The sequence below is a fragment of the Haliotis asinina genome, chromosome 9, assembly GCF_037392515.1.
Source record: "Haliotis asinina isolate JCU_RB_2024 chromosome 9, JCU_Hal_asi_v2, whole genome shotgun sequence".
In the NCBI taxonomy this organism is placed as follows: domain Eukaryota; kingdom Metazoa; phylum Mollusca; class Gastropoda; order Lepetellida; family Haliotidae; genus Haliotis; species Haliotis asinina.
The window spans coordinates 45,330,595-45,354,834 of NC_090288.1; the positions used below are offsets into that span (position 1 = coordinate 45,330,595).

Sequence of the window (24,240 nt, forward strand, 5' to 3'; positions counted from 1 at the left end):
ATGTGTCCCTCCACACCACAGACGATGGACTCAGAACCTCAGTATACCGCAAGCCGACGCACACCGACCAGTACATCCACTACAACTGCTGCCACCATCCTCAGATCAAGCAAGCTATCATCGCCACCCTTACCAGACGTGCCAAAGCCCTCTGCCATCCTGATGCCCTAAACAATGAACTGGACCACCTCAGAAAGACATTCACCACACTAAACGGTTACCCTTCCCAGCTCGTCACAGCCACCATCAACAAGACCCTCAGGGACCGAGAACCCCGCCTCAAGCCTTCTCCCATCACCCATCAGAGTAACCATACCCTACCTTGGCCCCATCAGTCATCAAATATCACGCCTCATCAAGATCAAAGCCAGCATCGATGTCACCTTCTCCAGTGGCAAGACCATCAAGACCTACCTAAAAGCCAACGGTAAAGGACCCAGCTGTGAACACCCTAACCCGAGAGGATGCATCTACCAGAACCCTTGCAACTGTGGCGACTTATACATTGGAGAAACGCTGAGACCAATCAACACCAGAATGAAGGAACACCAGAAATCGGCCATCTCTGAACACATTCTCAAGAACCCTGGACATTCAATCCGATGGGAGGACACTAGGATACTATCTACCAACAACAACAACTGGCGCCAAAGGAAACTGCAAGAAGCCATCAAGATCCGGAGACAGAAACCAGCAATCAACCGTGACCAAGGAGTGTACTTACCAAGTGCCTGGGACTTACTGATAAATTAATCTCATCTATCTGTGTACATTCTATCTATGTAATTCATGTATAGCCAATCTACCCGTGTACATCCTTATCTACTTGTGTTTGTACATCATCAACCCCCATGTAAACATGCCCATCAACCCTCATGTAGTCATGTACATCATCCTTAATCCCCAATCATGTGTTATGTAAACATCATCCACCATTGGCTTCCATCCTTATCCCCAATCATGTACATCGTCCTTAATCCCCTACCTGTGTTATGTAAACATATCCCATCATCTGTAATGTATTACCATTGGCGTCTATCATTGTTATCATAACTGTCGGGTTCCAATCAGCGCTTGTTTATACTGGCTTCCAGCTTTCGTTAAGTCATTCCACTTGTTACTTTGTTATTGTCTTACCTGTACATATAAATATAGCTCTGTACCCCATTCTCAATCACCTGATGAAGGAGTAAGCATTAACTCCGAAACGGTATGTTCTCATATAAAGAAGTTGATATCCATAAAATCTTCATCCTTATGCATTTTACTTCTAAATGCCCTTCAAAGACTTGATACGACATCAACATGGAGATGATGCAGTTACATCCATCAACAGGTACAACCGTTCTATTAGCAAAATTGTGAAAACCAGTAATCATCTAACTTTCCTGTTACGATGCCGAGACAACAACCTCGTTCCCAGAGGATTTCAACTGTCATCTCCTGTCCCTCGCTCACCTGCCATCAACAAGATACAATGCCAGCACCAGAATAGTCAAGCACCAGATACAGCACCTACGCCGCCACAAGTCCCACCTCCAAAAAGACATTTTGAAACTAGCAGAAGCCATCTACAAGACACCCTCGAGCCTGACCTCTACCACAAGACCCAGTCCTTAGCAGAGAAGACCAAGCAGCACCTCCATGAGAAAGTGAAAACTACCCACATCACCAAGTTCACCCAGTTACAACGCCCTCCCACCTCTAACATTCCTGAAGCTAACAACACCACCAACCCCAAGACAGTCATCAACCTCAGCAGTAAACCTCTCACACCATCTCAGACGTCCCTCCTTGCCAAAGGCCTGAAGTATGTCCCAGTCACCGCCAAGATCAACACAGATGCCTTCATCACCAGCATTGAAAGTGGACTTCAACAACTGGCTCCCAATGGCAACGTAGACTATCTCCGACACCAGATTATAGACACCATCAAGCAAGCTCCCAAGCCCCGCTCCAACCTCACGCACCAAGAGAGACAGGCCATCACCGAACTCAAGAAGGACGACACCATCACCATCACCGAAGCTGACAAGGGCAAGGCAGCAGTCATCATGGGCACCCCGGAATTCATCCAGTTGGTCAACAACAGCCTCTCAGACACCACCACCTACCTCAACATCAAGAAAGATCCGACGGCCAGACTGGAAAGACAACACAAGAAAACCCTGAAGGACCTTCATGAGAAGAGAGAAATCAACGACATCATCTTCAACCAGCTGAACCCTATCAACTCCCAAGCCCCATACGGAAGAGCTACCATCAAGATCCACAAGAACCCGCCCAAAGCCCGGATCCTAGTCTGCTCCAGAGGTTCAGTTTTCTACAACACCGCCCAGTTCCTCTCACGTCAACTCGCTCCATTTGGCAAAGATGGCAAGTCCTACATCAGCGACTCCTCATCCTTTGTCAACCAGCTGAAAGAATCCAACCTCACAGGCACCATGGTCAGCTACGACGTCGTGGACCTCTTTACCAACATCCCACTAGAAGAAGCCCTGGACATCCTTGGCAGCAAGTTAGCCAACAGGATAGATGACTTGGACACCCACCTCACCATAGACAGCATCATCAACCTCGCCCGCAGCTGCTTTGACACCTCCTACTTCACATTTAATGGTAAGATATACAAGCAGATCCACGGTCTCCCCATGGGCTCACCTCTTTCTCCTCTCATTACAGAAATCTGTAAAGGAAACTGCAAGAAGCCATCAAGATCCGGAGACAGAAACCAGCAATCAACCGTGACCAAGGAGTGTACCTACCAAGTGCCTGGGACTGTGTACATTCTGTGTACATTCTATCTATGTAATTCATGTATAGCCAATCTACCCGTGTACATCCTTATCTACTTGTATTTGTACATCATCAACCCCCATGTAAACATGCCCATCAACCCTCATGTAGTCATGTACATCATCCTTAATCCCCAATCATGTGTTATGTAAACATCATCCACCATTGACTTCCATCCTTATCCCCAATCATGTACATCGTCCTTAATCCCCTACCTGTGTTATGTAAACATATCCCATCATCTGTAATGTATTACCATTGGCGTCTATCATTGTTATCATAACTGTCGGGTTCCAATCAGCGCTTGTTTATACTGGCTTCCAGCTTTCGTTAAGTCATTCCACTTGTTACTTTGTTATTGTCTTACCTGTACATATAAATATAGCTCTGTACCCCATTCTCAATCACCTGATGAAGGAGTAAGCATTAACTCCGAAACGTTGTGTTCTCATATAAAGAAGTTGATATCCATAAAATCTTCATCCTTATGCATTTCACTTTCAAATGCCCTTCAAAGACTTGATACGTATACCGTAGACGGTTAGATGATAGATTTGTAGATTGACTACAGTTCTAAGGTACTGGTTTTAAAGGAAACATTCGCTATTATGTATTTTGTCCTTATGGATCTTGGTAGTGCCCACACTGTTTTGATTGATTCTTTTCAGATTCGGTGTGCCTTCTCTGGTGTTAGTATGTGGAAACGGAGCACTCCTGTGGTTAAAGCGTTCCCTCGTCACGCCGAAGACACGAGCTCGATTCCCCACATTGGTCCAATGCGTTAAACCCATGTCTGGTGTCCCCCACCATGATATTCCTAGAATATTTCTAAAAGCGGCGTAAAATCATACTCACTCACGCTCTTAGTATGAGTGAGTGAGTGAGTGATTTTGGTTTTACGACGCTTTTAGCAATATTCCAGCGATATCACGGCGTGGGCCTCACACGCTGTACCCATGTGGGGAATCCCTCTCTCTTAGTATGATGAGCCGATTCTGTAACATGGTTCTTTTCCCTCTAGCACAGACGGATCAAATCACATAATGATTTGGCCTTGAAATGTTCAGCTGGAATTATGAACCACTGCTTCCAACTATACTATCCAAGAAACAAAAGAAAGACATAGAAGAGAAATCTGTTGCGAAAATGTTGTATTTTATAAAATGTGCTCGTCCACAAACAAGACTTTAGTGCATAATATTTTTCACCATTTCAGAAGAATTCAACCAAGAGGATGGTTTTAGATAACGAATATCTCTACAGTTTGACAGTGTCAGCAAGACTAAAACTCACTCGGATAAACATCGGCTAATTTCGAAAACTCAGTGATACTTTCGTTAGTGTTACCTGACGTGTGTTAGGATTAATTTCACAAACCTATATGAATGTCAGTAATAAGAAAGATTATTAAGAGTTCTACATCGTATGTGCAGATGTCGTTGGCACAGTGACCTGAGTAAAAGTAGGCAAACACTCATTGGCAAACTAACCGCGAAGGTCCATTTTTGACCTTAGTACAGCAACGGGATTGTGTGGGCAGGCAACATTGATGATGCATGTCATCGTATCTCAATTGATGCTCATGATATTAACCACTGGATCGTGTTATCTTGACTCGATTACTTACTGTAACTTAAACATCGCTGTCTGCGGCGTTAAACAACAGACGGACCAACCTGTCATAATATGACGATTGAATTTATGCAATCTAAGAAAAACATGTCAGTGAATTATACACCACTTGATTAAAAATGGATTTCCAAAGATTACTGACAAACCCTGACCCAAAAACTGAACACCTCAGGGATCATTATCACATAGGCTTTCGAAAGATCCTCCAGGTTAACACACGGGAATCGTGAGTAAAATAATTTAAATAATTTAAATACAGGTTGTCATAGGATATTGACGATGAAAATCTGAGGTTAAGCCATAACAATCAGAAGTTTATTATATCATTATAATAAACCCGGATGTGAGACGGATTATTCAGATTATTTCATGACTTATTTCCAGTTTATAGTACACTCTTCAAAACAAAGAAAACAAAAAGAAACAAAACGCAACATGAAATCCGAAAACGATACTTACAATTTTGTACACATGTGTTAACTCAATATTTTTTTATTTTTAGGGCTGCACGTTGTTTCTGAAATGTATTAGAAGATCATGCTTGCTCAGGATTGTCATGATGTGCGTGGATGTCATGCATCACGAATATCAGGCACAGTGATTGTTTCTCACGTACAAAGCATGAGTACAGCATGTGACTATAAAAGACCCAAATGAATCTCATAATTTCATCCACGATCTTTGTAAGTATTGTAAACGAAAATGGGGAGTCTCAACGCTGCCGATCGAGACCAGGCAATTGGACGATTGCAAGCTAGTGAATCAAAGAGTGAGGTGGCAAGGATCTTCAACGTTCATCCCAGCACAATAACTCGATTGTAGGATCGATTTCGTCAGACAAATTCGACAAATGACCGTCCAAGATCAGGAAGATCTAGGGTCACCTCAGCTGTCCAAGATCGGTACATCCGGTGAACCCACTTACGTGACCGCCATCGTACCGCCCGGGACACAGCATAGGAACAGTTTGGAGTCCGAAGAGCCCGCGAAGGTCCGGGGTAGGATAGGCCTCCAGCAACCCACGCTTGCCATGAAAGGCGACTAACGGGATCGGGTGGTCAGGCTCGCTGACTTGGTTGACACATGTCATCGGTTCCCAATTGCGCAGATCGATATTCATGTTGTTGATCACTAGATTGTCTAGTCCAGGCTCGATGATTTACATACCGCCGCCTTCTAGCTAGCGTAAAACTCAACTCACTCACTCTGGTTCATGCATCTTCCGCCTTTTGTAATTGGACATGAATGTTTTCAGTGTTGTCATCTCCCGCCTCCTTAAACTTACATTTCCCTGGAATAGCAGTATCCTGTCTCAATGTTCCCCTTTTCTGTGTGATAAGAAATGCCCTTTCCCAGAAAGAAATTTAGTCTGATAATCTGCATGAATTAATATCTCTCGCAAAGCAATTTTGTCCACATCATAACATCATAAATTTTAAACTGTCTTAAAACGCGTTGCACTATCACTGAAAGAGTTTTTTTTCAATTCATTTCTGTATTGTTGCCAGATGAGGTTGGCTTTGAGAGACACATACTGAGGGGGAAAAATAAGGGATCACATGAAGGGCAAGAGTTCCTTTATTCTTTTCCAGATTTCTTCACAAGCTTTGTATCGCAAATGATGAACTCTTCTTGTTTTTCCTCGAAGTCAGATGGTACTTTCCTGCCAGCTTTCGTTGCTTTTCCATGCCTCTGAAGAAATGAATTCGACCATCCCTTGTCGGACCACCATTTTCAGCCAAAAGTGATCGATTTTCATGCAGAACAATACCACGCGCTGTGGCAAGTACAATGTGCCTGTTTACAATACCACCTGCTTTCCGAATTTCATTCAGATGGTCTGCAACAAGTTTATCCAGTTCACGTAACAGTAAAGGTTTGCCTCGTCTTTGATGCACTAGTTCTGTCACTTGCTGTATTGTCATTAGACTTGGCCATCAGGTAGGATTTCTTCATAAATCTGACAACACTTTCCCCAAGACTAACATCCAAAAGTTTGCTAAAGTGTTTAGCAGCTCTTGTGTTGCTCAGATGCATATTTTGCCCGAGTCTCAGGTGAATAGTGGTTATTATTTCTCTTTCGTCGAGTTGTCAGTTGTCGAAGAATTCTCCATTATCGTCTTGTTCACGGCCTCCATACAAACAGCTTTCTCAGGTATGGAGGCCTTGAACGGCTCAGGTAAACCTAACGGCTAGCGCTTAGTAACAGTAACAAACTTCAACATGATTGTGAAGTGTATGTCTGTTTAAAATTTGACACATTATTTATACTTTGCTTTTGAGTCCACCAATTTAATAGTCATGCCATTTAATTTAATCCAATCCCTTTGAACTGTGTGTTTTAAGCTTATCTGCCCTATGCAGTGCGTGTTGTTTTTAGGAAAACATCACTGATTGCATACACGCGGAAGTACTCCACTGAACTGAGTTCAAGATTAGAGGCAAACTTTAATATGTAATTGGATTTACTTCAGTTAGAACTTTCAGATGCAAGTAAGCTTTGAAACTGCCAAGCTAAAGTAATACTGTTTTGAGAATTAGAATTAGGCAAGTCGCAAAAATATCATGACGCAAAAACGTCTGTTGGTCGCCACTCGCAAAAATTTCGTGATTTACAGTAGCTTGTGAAAAAACCTGGAAATACATAAGTAAACATTTGAGCTTCCACATGACCCCCTATTTTCCCCCAGTGTATAGGAGTAACGTACTGGGCAGAAGGAACCTCGGACACCGCATTTACACAGCACTAACTCAGAATTCAGAAATGTCCTATGTTTGATAAAATCTGATAATTTCGCTTAGCAGTGCAAATCACAAATCCTCCGGGAATTAGGTAAGAAAGAGACACTGGATTATACGTTGTATAGTAGTCATAGTGGGAAGACACTTCAGCCATTGAACCGTACAGCGAAATTACTGAATAGCGGTCATAATGTGAAAACACTATTAGGGACGGACTAACCTCACACATTGTGTTGTTTGAATTGATAAAATTTGTGATTGTATACCGCTTCCCATACTTTCATCATGTCAACTGGTTTGTCTGAGTTGATGCTTTACAAGCTGCTTTCAAAATAACTTAAATAAAGCTGCGCGGCGTTTACTGACATGCAACACGCCACAGTGTATGTGTCATGTATTATTAATGTTTTTGTACTATTTGTAATATCTCTGGAAACTTCAGTGAAGTTAAATACCCTCGGTGCCTTTTGTTTTTCACCTGATATTTGAAAATTAACCCAATACACACTAGTAATATCACAATAAAATTATAACGGATGATTGACAATTACATTGCACAGTTTATTTACAAATGCGCATGAGGATACATACCTATCCAATTTATATGCTGTACACTGTTCTTTCACATCACATTATTCCATATGGGGAAATCGCTGAGAGGGTTAGGTGGCTGACTCTGTGTGCTGGTTCAACCCCCAAATACTAGAATCGGTACTTAACTTAGAAAAGTGTAATCCCAAATATAACATGTTACGTTTGACCACTTTCTAGAATGGCATAGTGTAATCATAGATATACAGGATGAATGACACTGTTAACATTAGGCAGCATAGTTGAATAACTGAGTGTTCCTTGGGATTTGTCATTCCGGATCATAGCGTTCTTGAAAAGCATGATCTGTGTCACGGGTATCCACGTTCATGGTCGTCTTGGCTTATGATAGGAGCTGGTCTTCAGTGTACTTTAGACATCAATGTTCTTAACAAAGTTTCATTATAAAGTAAAATCTTTGGACGTCAATGTTTCATATGTCTGTTCAAGGTCAAAGCTTTCTGGACATTAGTGTATACATGAGTATATCAGTATTCTTGTACACGTGCGTGGACCTGGATATCGACGTTCATGCATGAGTACATCAATATTCTTGCTCATGGGTACGTTCCTGGGCACCAGTATTCATACGTTCATATGTTTGAGTTTGGTTGTGTGTGTGTGTGTGTGTGTGTGTGTGTGTGTGTTTCTGGATATCAGTGTTCATTCATATATATGTTCCTGTGTATCGATGTTCATACATGCATGTGTTCTGGATATCCGTATAAATAGTATTCCAGCGCATTTGAGTGTTCCCAGCGCATATTAGTGTTCATATGTGTGTGTTATGTGCGTACGTTCATCGATATCTGTGCTCATTCATGTGTGTGTGTGTGTGTGTGAGAGAGAGAGAGAGAGAGTGAGTGAGTGAGTGCCAGGATAGCAGTGTTCATGCGCGAGTGCGAGTTCCTGGATAGTGGTGTTTCCGAATGGAAGTGTTCCTCGATATCAATGCATCTGTCCATTTGCTTTCCTGCACAAAATGAGGCCTGGATTCAGACAAACATCAAGGAAGGAACATTCCACGAATTACGCAACACTTCCGATCCTGGATTCTGTAGGTACACTTCAGTTTATGCTTATACGCTAGATCACCATAAAGTCCCGAATGTCAGGTAACGTTCATGTGCCGATGGCGTCGCCATTCAAACTGCAAAGGAAAACGTTGTCTATTTACTTCAGACGCAAATATGAGGGCTCAGATGACAATGATATTGTTGAGAGTACACATTGTGGTCAAAAGGCGTTATCAATTTTGCTGAAATGAAGAGAGCCAATACTGTCTAGAGTGAACTGCGTGAAAGGGAATATTATAAAGGGGCTTACATGTAGATGCGCTGTTAGCAACGGCAGACGATTTTACTCTCAATTCCAGCTTTCGTGAAAACAATATTCTCACTCACTCAACCTGTGAAGATCCGGAAGAGAATCGATCTTCAGTAACCCATGCTTTTCGAAAGAGGCGACTAACGGGATCTGATGCTGTTGATCTCTGGACTGTCTGGTCCAGATTGGATTATTTACAGTCCGCCGCCATATACCTGGAATATTGTTGAGTGCGGCGTAATACTCACTCACTAACTAAAAAAATACCTGTTTCTGTTTGAGTCATGACTGGAACATTCTCGGGTTCCACCCTGGTCCTTTCTTTGGATTTATTGACAGCCCAGATAACAGTGACAATAACGGCAATCCCCACTCCGCCTCCCAGTAGACTCAACACAATTGTCAGAGTCTTACTGCAACAGAAAACATGCTCGTATGTTATATAAACATTGTCACAGTGAGTGAGTGAATTGTGATTAAACAGACCCGTGAAGGTCCGGGGTAGAATAGGCCTTCAGCAATCCATACTTGCCATAAAAGGGGACTATGCTTGTCGTAAGAGGCGACTAACGGGATCGGGTGGTCAGGCTTGCTGACTTGGTTGACATATGTCATCGGTTCCCAATTTCGCAGATCGATATTCATGCTGTTGATCACTGGATTGTCTGGTCCAGACTCGATTATCTACAGATCACCACCACATAGCACGAATAATGGTGAGTGCGGCGTAAAACTAAACCCAACTAAACATCATAAAATCTATATCACTGAGTGTAAGTGTGGATGATGCCGCTATACATTGAAACATTTACCGAAGAGAAAAGTGAGGAACGAGTTAACTCCCTTTGTTAACACACCCCAGATCATGAAAAGACAAAAGACAGCTGAAATATTTGTGTGCCACGTAGCTAATTTCCGTCTTGCCGTGATTATGTACTCCTAACCAGCGTCATGCCTATATTTACATAACCTGTGAAGATCAGGGTAAGAACTGACATTAAGCAAACCGTTTGTCGTAATAGGCGACTAACGGGATCGATAATCGGCTGACGAGGCTGTCGAGATCAGTTTCTTAGTGTAGTACGAATTCTTCGGCCTTTCGGGCTGAAGCCACCCTCTTAGAATGATAATCAAATATTCAGCGCAGAAATTCCCAAACCTGGTAGAATATATACCCCGGTAGTACTGGAATCTTAAGAAAGTTTACTTTACCAAGAAAGTGTGCTCCCCAGGTCCCTCTGTGCAGCATGATCATATCATTGTTTTATATTCAATCATTCTGTTGTAGAAACATTGTATTGACGTTAATGACTGATGGTGATATACGTATTGGCACTGAACAGTGTTCCAGTTATATTACGAAGTGTCAGTTCAAGTAATGTAAGTCTGCCGTGAACCCTTGTGCATAAGGATGGCGACGACAAACATAAACGGTGGGAATCCCATTGTGCCCAAATGCAAGAGGGCAATGCTGCAAGGCGAATTGAGGCACTTTGGCTAACCCCAATGCCCTGTTCAGGATGGTTTTGGGCCCGAAAGTAAGTAACGGCATTCAGAGAGACAAACGTTTCATACCGTTTCGAAATGTCTCATGGTCGTCATCTTTGCAGGAATAACATATTTCTGACCTAACTATCTCAACCTTTGCCAACAGTTGTGAGAACTCAGCATGGCTGCACACTTGGTCCGGTCTTAGCAGAGTCATATTTGGCGAAATTTGGAAAAAGGACTGGTTCTTGAAACTACACTTGTCACCGGAAGTCTGGTACAGGAAGCAAACTGTCTCGTATATCGCAAGCTGGCGCGTGCAAGGTTGCCGGAATCATCTGAGAACAGGATGTAGCGCCTCCCGAGATGTGTCAATCACATCCGAATTACATAAATGATTCCTCACAGGTCTACTTGTTTGAGTTCAGTATTAAATATATATCCGAAGTCGTTAAAAGCATCAACATGACATTCACTATCCTAATTCATGCTTTACATCAACTCCGCCAAACAACAAGGCACCATATTTACTTCGTTATAAGCTATTCCGTAGCTATAATCAATATATGCCAACATACATAGCACCGTATCAGATTCCGCTATGGCACAAAACCGGATATTCAGTTTCTTGGAATTGTTTAAAACACAATGAAGGCGCTTTAAGGGACTTCTTTACAACACAGTACTGACTATTCAGTGTGTATTCGACTTTGTCTGAACAGTAATGGTCACAAAACCACTCTTTATTACCCAATACGTGAGCATTTAATTTACCCGGCTTCGTTACACAGACCTTAGTTACCATATCCAATTTCGTTACAACACAATACTAGGTGAATCCGATTTACTAAACAGACCACATAGCACCATATCCAGTTTCGTTACAAAACAAAGTACTGGGCATTCAGTTCATGCCATTTCCTTAAAAAACCACTATAGATGCACGATTTCGTAAAAACAAAATACCCGATATTAATTTTATCCGACTTCCTTAAATAGGCTATATGGGCACCACATCCAGCTTCGTTATAACACAATACTTTGAATTAAATTTATCCGTTTTAATTTAGGCTACAGGACTATTGACACTCTATCCAATCTAGGGTATACTGAGTATTTCTTTATCCGTCTATGTTGAACAGACTAGGGGTCATGAAAAGGAATTAACTGTTTTTCTTACCTGTCTACACAACAGTGTCTATCGTTCATGGTACCGCAACATCCATGGTCACATCGCTGGTAGGTGACGCCCCAAGGCGGGTTGTGCTTCATACATATCTCACTCGCGTCACAGTCTGTGGACGAGAAACACCAAACTGCATTCTACACACAAAACAGTCGTTTCCGAGCTGCACACGCGTGTTTACATCCAGTACAATGAAACCCAACACAGATAAGGTTTCAGTGTGTTAACAGCCTTACCTGTGGTTAAACGAACATTTATCACCGATGGTAATGTGATAATCAGGTCCACACAGTTTCTGAGTACAATCATATTTATTCACAACTTTCCACAACCAAATGCAATCTATTAAAAACGCCATCAGTAACTCCGCATTAAGTAATTAAGCTATTCGTTATGTTCGCTAATATATACTTTTATAATGCTTTATTCAGAATACAAACAAGATCTTATCCGACACAGATTTCCTTTCAAGAAATGCAAGTAAAATGTTATACAGCCATTTAATTGTAGTCAATGAGTGGATTTTATGAATATACGCTAATATATAAGCATAGATCTTACCATGTACAATATATAGCAGCAGAGCTGTGAGCAGGAGTGTCCGGCACTTGGTGGTCATTTACAAACAAAATATCACAACCGTTGTACAAAGTAAAGATTGGCACTATGGCAGCCGTAGGATCGCAGTGGTGTTACGTTAGGATCACCTTAGCTCGACTGTTGCTTTGTACAATGACAGAAGACGTGGAGGATAACCGCCATATTAGAGGGTCATCGAGACAGATATGAACTGACGAACACTGACGTCACGGTGTTCACAGCACGAAAGTATACTGAATAACGTACTTGTTTCATGTGATAAATCCGTCTCTGCTGTCAGACCCGAGTTGGGAGTGAGATCTGTGACCTTACTCGCACGTTTCGCCTGCCTCCCCTCTATAAAGACGCTGTTGACCTACCTCGGGTGTATGAGGTAGTTAGATTAGGTACTGACACGATGGCTATAAATGTGTTGACATGGGCGATCAAAGAAAGCTGCTGTTTACTGTTGGACGTTGACAAACTCGACCTAAGTGGGAGTGAGCTGATTTGTAAGTTCCTTGACAGGAGATTACAGTCGGTTTTGTTGTGTCATAAGAACCTTATGTAAATATCTTGAATTAATCCGAGATTCAAATCAGTGAATGAATTCAATTTCAAATTCAGACACAGATGAAAGGAGACACAGAGTACCATTGATAGTGACACAAGAAATACTTAGGTGTCGGTAAATATGCTTCCAACAGAGTGATTCTTGGCGATACAGGCACATATTCTATCTTTGTTTCAGCACAATTAAGAGCAGTTAACTATTGGATAAAGTTATTAAATATGGATGCTTATAGATACCCATATCAATGTTATCGCATGTTAAAACAACTAGATGATAAAGGTAAAAACAGCTGAGTGTCTGATATCAGAAATATTCTTTTTAAGTGTGGGTTTCCTTATGTTTGGATATCACAGGATGTTGGTGATAAAAACCTGTGTAATATAATTTTTAAACAAAGACTAATAGACATATTTTTCCAAGATTGGCATGCTTATGTACATTCATCTAAATATCTTTCCTATTATGCTTTTAAAAGAGCCAGAAAAATATTTAACTGTATTACATAACAAATCTTTCAGAAGAGCTTTCTGTTAATTCAGAATCTCCTTGCATGATACCAGTGTACAGTCTGAACGTAAATATGAAAGTTTAAATCCAAATGAAATTTTATGTGTAAAATGTAATAGCAGTCAGGTCGAGGATGAATATCGTGTGTTATTTGTGTGCAAGCACTACCGAGACCTGCGGAATGAATATCTTCCAAACCTATATACAGGGTATAAGGATCAACATTCTATGATAGATCTTTTAAATTCTAAGAATGAAGTTGTTACTATCTCGGTTGCACGGTTTTTGAAAAATGTGTATATTTTTAGAGGTAAAACGGGATAAGAATGCAAATTTTGAAAAAAATACACGTAACTGTACTATGGGTCGTTTGGCCTAAAATATTGAATAAACTGTCTGTCAAACACGTAATCAAGGACCTTGTGCGACATCATCCAAGGTACAAAATTACAATACACATTTGTCCAGAAATGTGTGGTGGTGGTGGTGTGTGCGTGCGTGCGTGCGTGCGTGCGGGTGTGTGTGATCACGTCCCGCTTGTAAATGTTACTACCTTTGCAACTTAACTAGGCCAGATCAGTTAAACAGGAATTCTACCATGACTCAAGCAAATGCTAGATTCTGACTGGTTGTTCAGAAAAATCAGACGGCATTAATTCTGGATCGGCGCTCATCTTATTTACGGGCCACTTCAAAGCGCAGTAACAAACCCTATTGTGAGAACTACTTCCGTCTTCCCACAATGATGGCTGATCACAACAACACCTCTGTTGAATTTGACGCGGGACTTTGGAATTTTCCACAAAGGCAATTCGGAATTTTCGGGAGAACATGCGTCTGTTTCTTCTGTGCACATATACACAACACTGGCGCACAACTTCAACCTGATCAACAACGTGACTAATATCAACACAACAGACGTGGTGGAAATGCTGACATAACGTTTATTAAAACTAAAACAATACAGCTTATATGACATTTTTCCTCAACAATTATCAGGGAACGTCATAATCATACTACCTTCTATTATACATATTCAAAACCAATTACTATACACAGCCCTAAACATTAACACTACCTAACAAATAAGTCAGAATGCCTTGTAACAATCTTTACAAAGAGAGCACCAAACGCCACTCATACTCCATGTATGATGTCATGTTGCATCGTTCACAAAATACATGTATGTCAAAACTTAAACATTAGATCGCGATCTCCACCTCACGAGTGTCACTGTTCGTGCAGTCTGCGCAAAGCTTGGCCACGATCCAGTCCAAAATGAAAACAATATTGCAAAGAATCCCAAGTTAGTCGCATACACAAACTCTGACCAAGCAGCACTCTCACACTGTCGTTGCTTGCCGGAGTGGAGGCAAATACAATGTACGTGAAAGTTTGATTGACACTCGCCGATCATAAAAATCAGCAGTCTTTGATGGGTTACAGATTCGATTAGAGAAGGATCTATTCATCGATTCTACAGGGTTCAGATTCGATAGTCAGTCAAGTATTTCCGCTGTCACTTAAAATTTCAAACTTTCACAAAATGCAAACACTAGCTCAAACTGTTGCGTAGCTCTACTTCCAAGCAAATACATGTTACGTTATAATACTCTGGTTTCAGTCGTGTGGAGTTGGGAGTTCAGATATGATGTAACGATTTTAAGAAAATACATAAACTGAACAAAACACATTGTAAAACATGTTAGGGATTCCTTCGGGGCTGAAACACAATGCCGTAAAGAGACCCTCATAATATCTGCTATGATACATGAATTTGATTCAATGTACAATGTATACTGGTTTAACAGATAGCCCTTTCTCTAGTGTTGTCAAATACCAGATTGTCTTATTATCTGACACAATTCAGTTTCATTTCTGTATTTTTATTGGGCCATAAAAACATTCTCGTTTCTCATTACCACCCGAGTCAAATCTTCTTCCCAGCGCTAAGATATTATATACTGTTTATATTAGGAAAATGCAACTTAGACTCAGTGTGAGCATGCGTTTTTAACACCCATTTCGTATGGGCGAAAAGGTGTAAATTTAAATAGAATGAAAAAATTGTGTACAGAAAATTATAAAGAAATATATAAAAATACAAAACCCATATCTCTTTGAAAAAAAACTGATGAAGAACAAACGAAAAATGTACGTGGTTTTACGTTTGCTCAGTAGCGATCTTACGATACCATCTCGTGAAACATACCATCTCGTTAAACATACCATCTCATGTGATCCTAGTATCATCAATAGTAGGCAGGTTTGTCTGGATATATTTGTCAATATTGTTCACTCTATCGACCTATGTCAAAGGACCAGGACATGAATCAGACAGGAACATTCTGTGAATGTGAATAACAAATCGATGACGTTTTAAAGCCATAATTGCGCGTAGAAACAAGTGGGCTAAGAGTAAACTTGCGTTTTAGTTCCTGGAAAACAATAATTGTCATCTATCTGGTTGATCTAACGATTCAATTTTGTCATCAGCGTTGTATTGCCAATGCCTCCTCAGGAATGCAGTTGTATGCAGTATGTATCATCGGTTGAGCGACATTTCTGTAAACACATGTGGACCAAGATAAACTAACCCATTAGCTTCCAAATGGTATCACATACCTTTATGGCATTATCAATAATTTCTTTGGCTCCATATGATATCTCACTGACTTACAGACATTTTAACATGACTTCCAGACATTTCATACCTTCAAATACATTAAGTCATGACTTCTATTTGATATGATACTTTGACTTTGACTTTGACCATATCCCTTTTGATAGACTTCAGATATAATCCTTTGAATTCAAAATGCCAATATATGTAACTGACTCAAGATGTGGTTATTTGATTTCCATATGCCATTTGATTGACTCCATATATGATCCTTTGACGTCCATACACCATTCGATTGCCACAAGACATGACCCTTTGACTTCTATATACCGTGTAATTGACTCAAGAAATGATCTTTTGAGTTCCATATACCTTTTGATTGATTCCAGATGTGATGATTTGACTGATATATACCATTTTATTGCCTCGATATTATCTCATGACACAAAACTTCCATGCATTATCTCATGACGTCCAGGTATTAAATCACCGCTTCCACGTATTATCTCATGGCTCCTAGATATTATCTCATGTCGTAAGAGGCGAATCACGGGATCGGGTGGTCAGGCTCGCTGACTTGGTTGACACATGTCATCGGTTCCCAATTGCGCAGATCGATGATCATGTGGTTGATCACTGGTATGTCTAGTCCAGACTCGATTATTTACAGACCGCCACCATATAGCTGGAATATTGCTGAGTGCGACGTAAAACTAAATTCACTCACTCACTAACCTCGTTTACTGTTCAAGTGACATTTAGAAGTTGTGGTAAACAAGGGAGACAACTCTGGAATGGAATATAACGTCTGTGTTTCAGCGCATATGCTAACACCATTATCACCGGTGACCACATTTACGGAACTAAACGTCACTCCTGGTGTAAAAGTGAAGCTGCATTTCCATAGAATGGTATTACCGATACCAGGATTTATATATTACAACTGTAACAATAGATATCGTTTCATTTAAACAAACACAATGTGTAGCTCATACACAGACCCTGCTAACTGCATTTCAAACATGGCACAGCTTGGCTTGAAGTTCAGGTATTATCATATATCTCGCCCTGCAGGTTTTCAATGGTTTCAAACACCACTAAATAACACACTACAGTTGCTACTGTGCCGACTGTCTCGCTGAATAAACTAGAAATCACGTTACTGCTTTGAATGAGGAAGTCTAATCTCATAAACATATGCTTGGTAGCTCTAGATTAGGAAAGTGGGAAAGTGTAAACATAGTGCTTTATGACCACTGTCAGCAACGGGATATCAAGGATGTACAAGCCCAAAAACAACGACAGGTGAACATATTCGACATTTAGAAACACTTCCATGGCTTGGGTTTTGTTATAGACATTCCACCAGGAGATTAAACTATAGCTAGCTTTTGTAGGGTTTATGAAAACAGTTTTCACTGATGTTAGACCCCTATGTATAATTAAAGACACATTAATTGGGAATATATTTCGCCTAAAGCATTATGAAGCCATCTTAAGTGGGTGGACATGGTTGTCCGCCACCTGTAATTCTAAAACGTACTCTTTTCATACAATATTAATATAAGTAGATGCATATAGGTCATTAGATTAAGTTCATTATAATTATGAGGTACAATCACACTATATCAGAAGACTGCATCAATGCAAAAAGAATTTTTATGTTCAGACATTTTGGTTGTAGTTTACATTTGACAGAGTTAAACAGTCAGTGTACGAAATAGTTTCCAAATTTTGTTTTCTTAACAAGTTGTAGTAAGTGATATATCTAAAAACATGACCCCATGAAATTTACTTTCCACTTGGGCCAGGGACTGTATAAATTTACTGGCCCGAATGGATTTTTACTCACCACGGGCTAGCGGGTCAGTGTCTATTTCGCACACTGGTGTAACGGCTCATTACATAGAACACATGTCGACATTGTTGACACCATTGTAAGATACCATATGCAAAAACGAAACGCCATGCCTGAATAATAATACATGGTAATACCTGAACTTGGTTGGGTGTACTCGTTGTTTGTATGGAACGATCAGTAATTGTCTTATATAAAATATTTATGTCCCGAATGTGGGCATATACAACTGCGCGTGTCGAAAAAATGACAATAAATGACAAATACAGTACTCATGATTAGCTGTATGGTGGCGGCGGTGGCGGAGGTGGTGGCGGTGGTGGAGGTGGTGGTGGTACGTCCCAGGATGCTGATGAATTTGTGGAGTTCGTTGCGGATTTGGTAGGATTAGAATCATATCCATCTGCAATGATAAAACAGTGTTGCACTCTCTGTTTTTTCTGTTACGCCAAGAAGCGCAGTGGCGTAGTCTAGTGGTTAAAGCATTCGTTCTTAATGACCCGGGTTCGATTCCCAGCGTGGGTATAGTGTGTGAAGCTTCTGGCTGAATATTGCCTGAAAGTGTTCTCAATCTATGCTCACTCATTACTATGGTTTAGATCTAAGATTTCTTTACGAGCGGTGGGGTTGCCTAGTGGTTAAAGCATTCGCTCCTCACGTCAAAGTCACGGGTTAGAGGCTCTACATGGGCACAATGTGTGATGTCCACTTCTGATGTCCTACACCATGATATTGCTGGAACGTTGCTGAATATTTCTTCTACTTCAGGCTCTCTCCTAACATCAAGTTGACACACCGTGATATGAAAATACTTTAAAGAATTACTTGTATTTGTGGATACAACCGAGGTGAGGGGCACCGACGTTGTAACAACGGCCTCATCGTCGCTCTTATGTCGACACATGCAGAAGGCACAGGCAACAACAAAAACGATTATGGAGAGTCCGCCGATGATACCACCATATATCACAAACGCCGGCCTGGAAACATATTGAGAGCGTGTAACGAGCGTAAGAGCGTTTAGATGTATACGTAAATTCACTTGATAATTTTTTATGGATAACTGGATTTTCCAGTACAGTAACCTTTGTGAACGAATTGAACAGAACAACAAAGTTGTGTCCGTTATAACCATAGCTCATTACATAATAAAATATTTTGTTCGTCTTGAAACAAAAAAAAAGTAAACAACAATAACATCATCATCATCATCATCATCATCATCATCATCATCATCAGCAGCAGCAGCAGCAGCAACAACAACACACAAAACAACAGCTCGTTATAAACGTCATTTCGTTGAGTGCATTTTTGTTAACAACTGTGCGTTATAAATGTCAGGTCGTTGAGTGTTTTTTCATTAACAACTGCTCGTTATAAATGTCAGGTCGTTGAGTGTTTTTTCGTTTTTCGTTATTTCATTGGTGATGATGCAAAGGCCATGGCAATGGAATACTTCGTTTCAGTGGCAAAGACATCAAATTGAAGGCACGGCTGTTGTCGAATAATGATGAATAGCATTTAGCAATAAGCAATTGTCCTGCTTGTCGAAAGCCACGTACATGTTGCCTGGCACAATTCTGTATGAATCTTAATGATGGTGATGATGATGTTGATAATAATGACAGGAGCATTTGTAATACGCTGAATTCCGCACCACCGAGGGGCACGCTGAAAGTGCTACAATCTGATCAGTATTACCCCGGATAACCCAAGCTGCTTGTGAGGCTCTGAGGTTAACATTCTCATGACTTATCCCATGATGATGATGATGATGATGATGATGATGATAATGATGATTGTAATGATGATCATGATGATGTAAAATCATGTCAATCAACGATTCATATTCCCTTATCTACCTTTTATATAAATTGTAATCAGTTGATATAACTCCCGGCCAAGCTGTTGCTGGAATATTGCTAAAAGCTGCCTAAATCAAATTCAGTCAAGCAATGATAACTGATTGCGTACCACAAAGGTGTCGAGCTGGCAGGCACAGAGGCTATGATGTTTTGTGTTGAGGTCATTTGCTTTGAGAGAGAGGTGTCAGCTGTGGAGGTGTCGGATGGTGACGTCATAATATCAGGTGTTGAAGTGTTGGTGTCGAAAGTTGAGGCGTTGAGGTCAGTCGTTGAGGTGTAGTTGGTGCAGTTTGCTTCAGTTGACCCGTTGACGGATGTGCCATTGTTGCAGGCTTCTGTGAAGGCCACTGAAAAAAAATGTGGTCGTCTTGAGTAAATAATAGTTCCAGGGTACGCAAGTTACGGATTTGTAAAATGTAATGAACTAATGTAATAAATACATGTATACAAGACGTCAGATAATGTATGTGAGTGAGTATTTGGGGTTTTACGCCGCTTTTAGCAATGTTCCATTAATATCACGGCGGGTGACACCAGAAATGGGCCTCTGACATTGCACCCGTGTGGGGTATCGAATCCGGGTATTCAGAGTGATTATAATACCCCAGCGCCCCTATGTACCAGAATTAGGCTTCACACACTGTACCCTTATAGAGAATCGAAAGTTGGGTCTTCGACGTGCCGACCGAACGCTTTAGGCACAAGCCGACTCCCTTGATATGTTAATATTGAACACACTCTTTGGTTAACAATTCCCTTTATTTCGCACTCACGAAATAGAAGACGTTGTTATCCATAAACCTTGTTCAATATCGCACGCCCCAACTTGTAAAATGCCACACAAAAAAGTCACCGACTTGTTTTTCGGAGCGACTGAATCTTTCAGGTGACTGGGATCGGATATCGAACCCAGATACCAGGTGCGTTGCTCGTAGTATCAACCACTCGCTTGTCTATTTCACACTGGACAAATCTGGACTTACTACACTGTGGGTTTGGGATTGAGTGAGTGAGAGAGTGGGTGTGTTGGTGACGGACATATCTTGACAGTCTCTCAGTGGCAAAATTAGAGAATGGTGCTTCCCTTGATTACAGATTTCAAATGGCTGTCCTTGACCTTGGTGAATAATTGTCGGGGGCTGAAGTTCGAAGTTGTGTTGCCATGCATGAGGATATGCCCCATATACAAAATATATGATTGGTGACGTTCAGTAGGCCACTTGGTGTCGGTAACGCCCACTGATTAATACGCTTGACCCTTCGTACTGTGATATACCTGGGATGTTGCTATAAGGGGTATAACACTTTACTCACTCACACACCTCCCGACTCACTCACTAACCCACAAATTTTCTACTCACCCACCTTTTCACTCACCCACCTTTCAACTCACTCACTCAATAATGTGGCTTTCACGTTCGTCATTTGGATGATACTATCGATTAAGAACATGCTCTGGATATACCTACACTTTTATATAGAATTATCACGAGAAACCAGTGCGATGTACATATAAAATATTCATGCACATGTTTGATATTATCACTTACAGTACAGTGATAATTTCCCATGGTATGCATATTTTTGCTTCCCCGATATTAGCACAATCGAGCGGGGAAGATAATCGATATCTGACTGCTTAGTTTTATGTGCAACTTTATGGAAAGTAAACAATAAAATGACGTCATATGTTCCATGACGTCAGATTTAGTTGATGAAAATTGACAGCGAAACCGACGATGAATGAAAGTGTGCAAATGACAGTTGTTGAATTGATGTTGAATAGTAGTTGGTGGAGGCCTTTTTTGTGAATATTTTATAGATTAAGAAATGTTTTAAGAATGATAGATATTTGCTTGGCTAGTATTAGGGGATAAAAATATCATAACCCTCCCTTTTCCATATCTTGCCCTGTCTCATCCCTCGACCCATATCTGACCTCGGCCTAAGTCAGGTATAGACGTCTCGGCATACGGGGGAAGATATAGAAAATGAGTCAATGAGTATGGTTTTACGCCGCTTCTAGCAATATTCCAGCAACATTATTATGGGGGACACTAGAAATGGGTTTCACACAATGTTCCACTTTGGGGAATCGAAACAGGTCTTTGGCGTGACCAGCGAACGCTTTAGCTACTAGGCTACCCCACCGCCCAGGATACGGAAAATGGAGGGTGGTAATATCATCAGATCAAAACAAGAAACACTTATCGTCTCACGTTATGCCACATCAAATAAAATTACGTATTTACGCATTACGTTTAGGTTCAAACAATTTTCAGAAAATTTCTTTGTGCGTTTAACAGAACTCGGTAGAATATATTGAGCTTACCGGGCACTAAGACGATCGCATTAACGAAACAGAGAAACAACATCATGCCATACGTATGTAGCAGTTCAGTCAAGTTTGTCGTTACTGTCGTTCACGTTGAGTGAGGAAAATACGCCTATATTCTGTAGCCGAATCATCGCTCTGCCCAATTCATATGACCCTTTGTTGTGTCTAATGCTTTAAGTCAACATGTTTTCACTTCCTTCATTCTCCTATTGACAGATCTCGTGATAAAGTTGTGATAGTGTAATACAGGGCGTGTGTATTTGTCACAGTGAATCGATTCAATATACTCCTGGTTTACATTTACGCTTGGTGGGTTAAGAGGAAAAAGTGTATGACCTTTGACACGTAACTCGTGTTATAGATAGGGAAGTAAAGAGGTGCATACAAGTTCAGTGTAAAAGGTCACTCTGCATTCTATTATTCCTATGCACGGTTTTCACGGGCACGGGTGTGGTGATATCACGTGTCTGTATTCACATTTCTAATATGTGTATTGTGATAACTTCAAGACATTGTTTCATCTGACGTAACGGGATTATAGTGAGTAAATGAGTTTTATGACGTTTTATCGCACTCACAGGGCTATAGTGAGTGAGTGGGTGCGTTTTATGTCGCATTAGCAACATTCCAACAATTTCATGGAGGGGGACTCCAGAAATGGGATTCACATATTGAACCCACGTGTGGAATCGAACCCGAGTCTTCAGACTAACGAGTGAACACCTTAACCACTAGGTTACCCCACCGACCATCAAAAGACAATACTTATCAAGTCACGGGTTGCCCATAGTCGTAATGTGTTGTACAGATTTGTCTCCCTTTGGATCCGCTGTCCTGATTTGGAGACCTTGTTATGATCCTGGGTCAAGACTTTCGAAGCTCTCTTAGCGCTCAGGTAGTCTTAACTCTATGTTAATGTATGACACTTACGATAATCTTACCGCGGCACGACAGTCGTAAGTTTATGTGAAGAAGTATAGGAATTACGATCACCTTAGCGTTACGACTGATGTAAGTCTGTTAAAGTCTGCCCCTGTAAATCAAGTCAAAACACAGATCACAGAACAGTGTCGTCTCCTGTTTACTGGGTTCCGTCCTACTGCGCGTCCTACTTAGTGCGATAACTAGTCCAGAATTTTTAGATCTATTTATTAAACTGGATACATAAATATTAATCAGCATGATTCGATACGTCCACGCACTTGTTTATTGCAAAATTACACTCCCTCTACTCCTTGCTTACACGTCGTAAAGCGAGCTCTGACAACTGGAAACCTGGAAATCGTGGAAATCTCAAAAAGAGGCTCTGCCGCTAGAAATGTTTGGCCTTCTGGTATGTTAATGATATCATATCATTATCACTGTGCGTTACAGAACTACACTGAATAAGCGCAAAAAACACATAAGAGGTGTAACCAGTGAACCAGATGCATTGTGAATCCTTTTACGACGTCATCAAATAGTGGCAGTCTGTGATTTCTTAGATAAGGTATGCTGCCTGGACCTCGACATAAAATATAAAATACGGTTTTATTAAAGTTTAAAAGTAAAATTCATACGAAATATCATTTTCTTATAAAAGGAGAAATTGGAATTCAGTGTAACCAGAGTTGTTGTTGGTGTCTATTTTCCCCATTCATACGACAAAATTCGGATCGGGTGAAAGGTAGGTCATTGTCTGGACAGGTTAGTGAGACTCGTATGGGTCACGGGGTTACTTGCTGCGGTGTAGTTTTGTACAGTGAATGGAATATTCGTTGGTAGGTAACTGTGATGTCGAGTAACTCTCCATTCCTTAAACTTGAAAATAATGGAGCCGAGGCACATTATTTTCAAGGAATGGAGAGTTGCGAGAATGATACCCAACTTAAATTATATTCAACGTATTGGGAATGCTTCTGTTCTCAAAATTACATGTCAAAATAACAAAACGATGTCGTTAATTTGAAACTGGTACACAACTCTCCATCCTCGAAAACTAATGAAGCGAGACAATGGTATAACGTCACAAATGTAATTTAATGTGGATTCTTGAATGGCTAGTAATTCTGGATTCAGCTTGTTTAGTTTTGTTTAGGTTTGATTTTTCGAAATTTGTGTATGATGCCATTTCAGGTGTTAATGGACACGATGGC

At 40.8% G+C, this 24,240-nt stretch overlaps 3 protein-coding genes across 3 annotated transcripts; 1 reads left to right on the plus strand and 2 right to left on the minus strand.

Moving 5' to 3' along the window:
- The first annotated feature begins 1,274 nt into the window (after window positions 1–1,274).
- LOC137297277 (uncharacterized) lies at window positions 1,275–6,624 on the plus strand. The gene is made up of 2 exons (XM_067829291.1): window positions 1,275–2,218; window positions 6,357–6,624. Exons 1-2 carry the CDS (start codon window positions 1,275–1,277, stop codon window positions 6,622–6,624), a joined length of 1,212 nt encoding a protein of 403 aa, XP_067685392.1.
- Window positions 6,625–7,710: 1,086 nt separating this feature from the next.
- On the minus strand, window positions 7,711–12,563 carry LOC137295665 (uncharacterized). The gene is made up of 4 exons (XM_067827132.1): window positions 12,323–12,563; window positions 11,756–11,870; window positions 9,355–9,500; window positions 7,711–8,911 (listed from the first exon to the last, which is right to left on the minus strand). Exons 1-4 carry the CDS (start codon window positions 12,378–12,380, stop codon window positions 8,907–8,909), a joined length of 324 nt encoding a protein of 107 aa, XP_067683233.1. The 5' UTR covers window positions 12,381–12,563; the 3' UTR covers window positions 7,711–8,906.
- Window positions 12,564–14,345: 1,782 nt separating this feature from the next.
- On the minus strand, window positions 14,346–22,242 carry LOC137296838 (uncharacterized). The gene is made up of 4 exons (XM_067828706.1): window positions 22,100–22,242; window positions 19,877–20,114; window positions 18,728–18,882; window positions 14,346–18,305 (listed from the first exon to the last, which is right to left on the minus strand). Exons 1-4 carry the CDS (start codon window positions 22,143–22,145, stop codon window positions 18,181–18,183), a joined length of 564 nt encoding a protein of 187 aa, XP_067684807.1. The 5' UTR covers window positions 22,146–22,242; the 3' UTR covers window positions 14,346–18,180.
- Window positions 22,243–24,240: the final 1,998 nt, after the last annotated feature.

Bases quoted from the DNA above. Each gene is read 5' to 3' on its own strand.
- LOC137297277 (XM_067829291.1), top strand. From the start codon at position 1,275: ATGCCCTTCAAAGACTTGATACGACATCAACATGGAGATGATGCAGTT. The intron at 2,219-6,356 runs GCTGAACCCTAT...TATTGTCATTAG, and splicing joins AACGACATCATCTTCAACCA to ACTTGGCCATCAGGTAGGAT.
- LOC137295665 (XM_067827132.1), bottom strand. From the start codon at position 12,380: ATGACCACCAAGTGCCGGACACTCCTGCTCACAGCTCTGCTGCTATAT. The intron at 11,871-12,322 runs GTAAGATCTATG...TCTCGTCCACAG, and splicing joins GCTGCTATATATTGTACATG to ACTGTGACGCGAGTGAGATA. The intron at 9,501-11,755 runs GTAAGAAAAACA...TTTCTGTTGCAG, and splicing joins AGACACTGTTGTGTAGACAG to TAAGACTCTGACAATTGTGT.
- LOC137296838 (XM_067828706.1), bottom strand. From the start codon at position 22,145: ATGATGTTGTTTCTCTGTTTCGTTAATGCGATCGTCTTAGTGCCCG. The intron at 20,115-22,099 runs GTAAGCTCAATA...ATTTTTTTTCAG, and splicing joins TGCGATCGTCTTAGTGCCCG to TGGCCTTCACAGAAGCCTGC. The intron at 18,306-18,727 runs GTAATTCTTTAA...TTATCATTGCAG, and splicing joins GGTTGTATCCACAAATACAA to ATGGATATGATTCTAATCCT.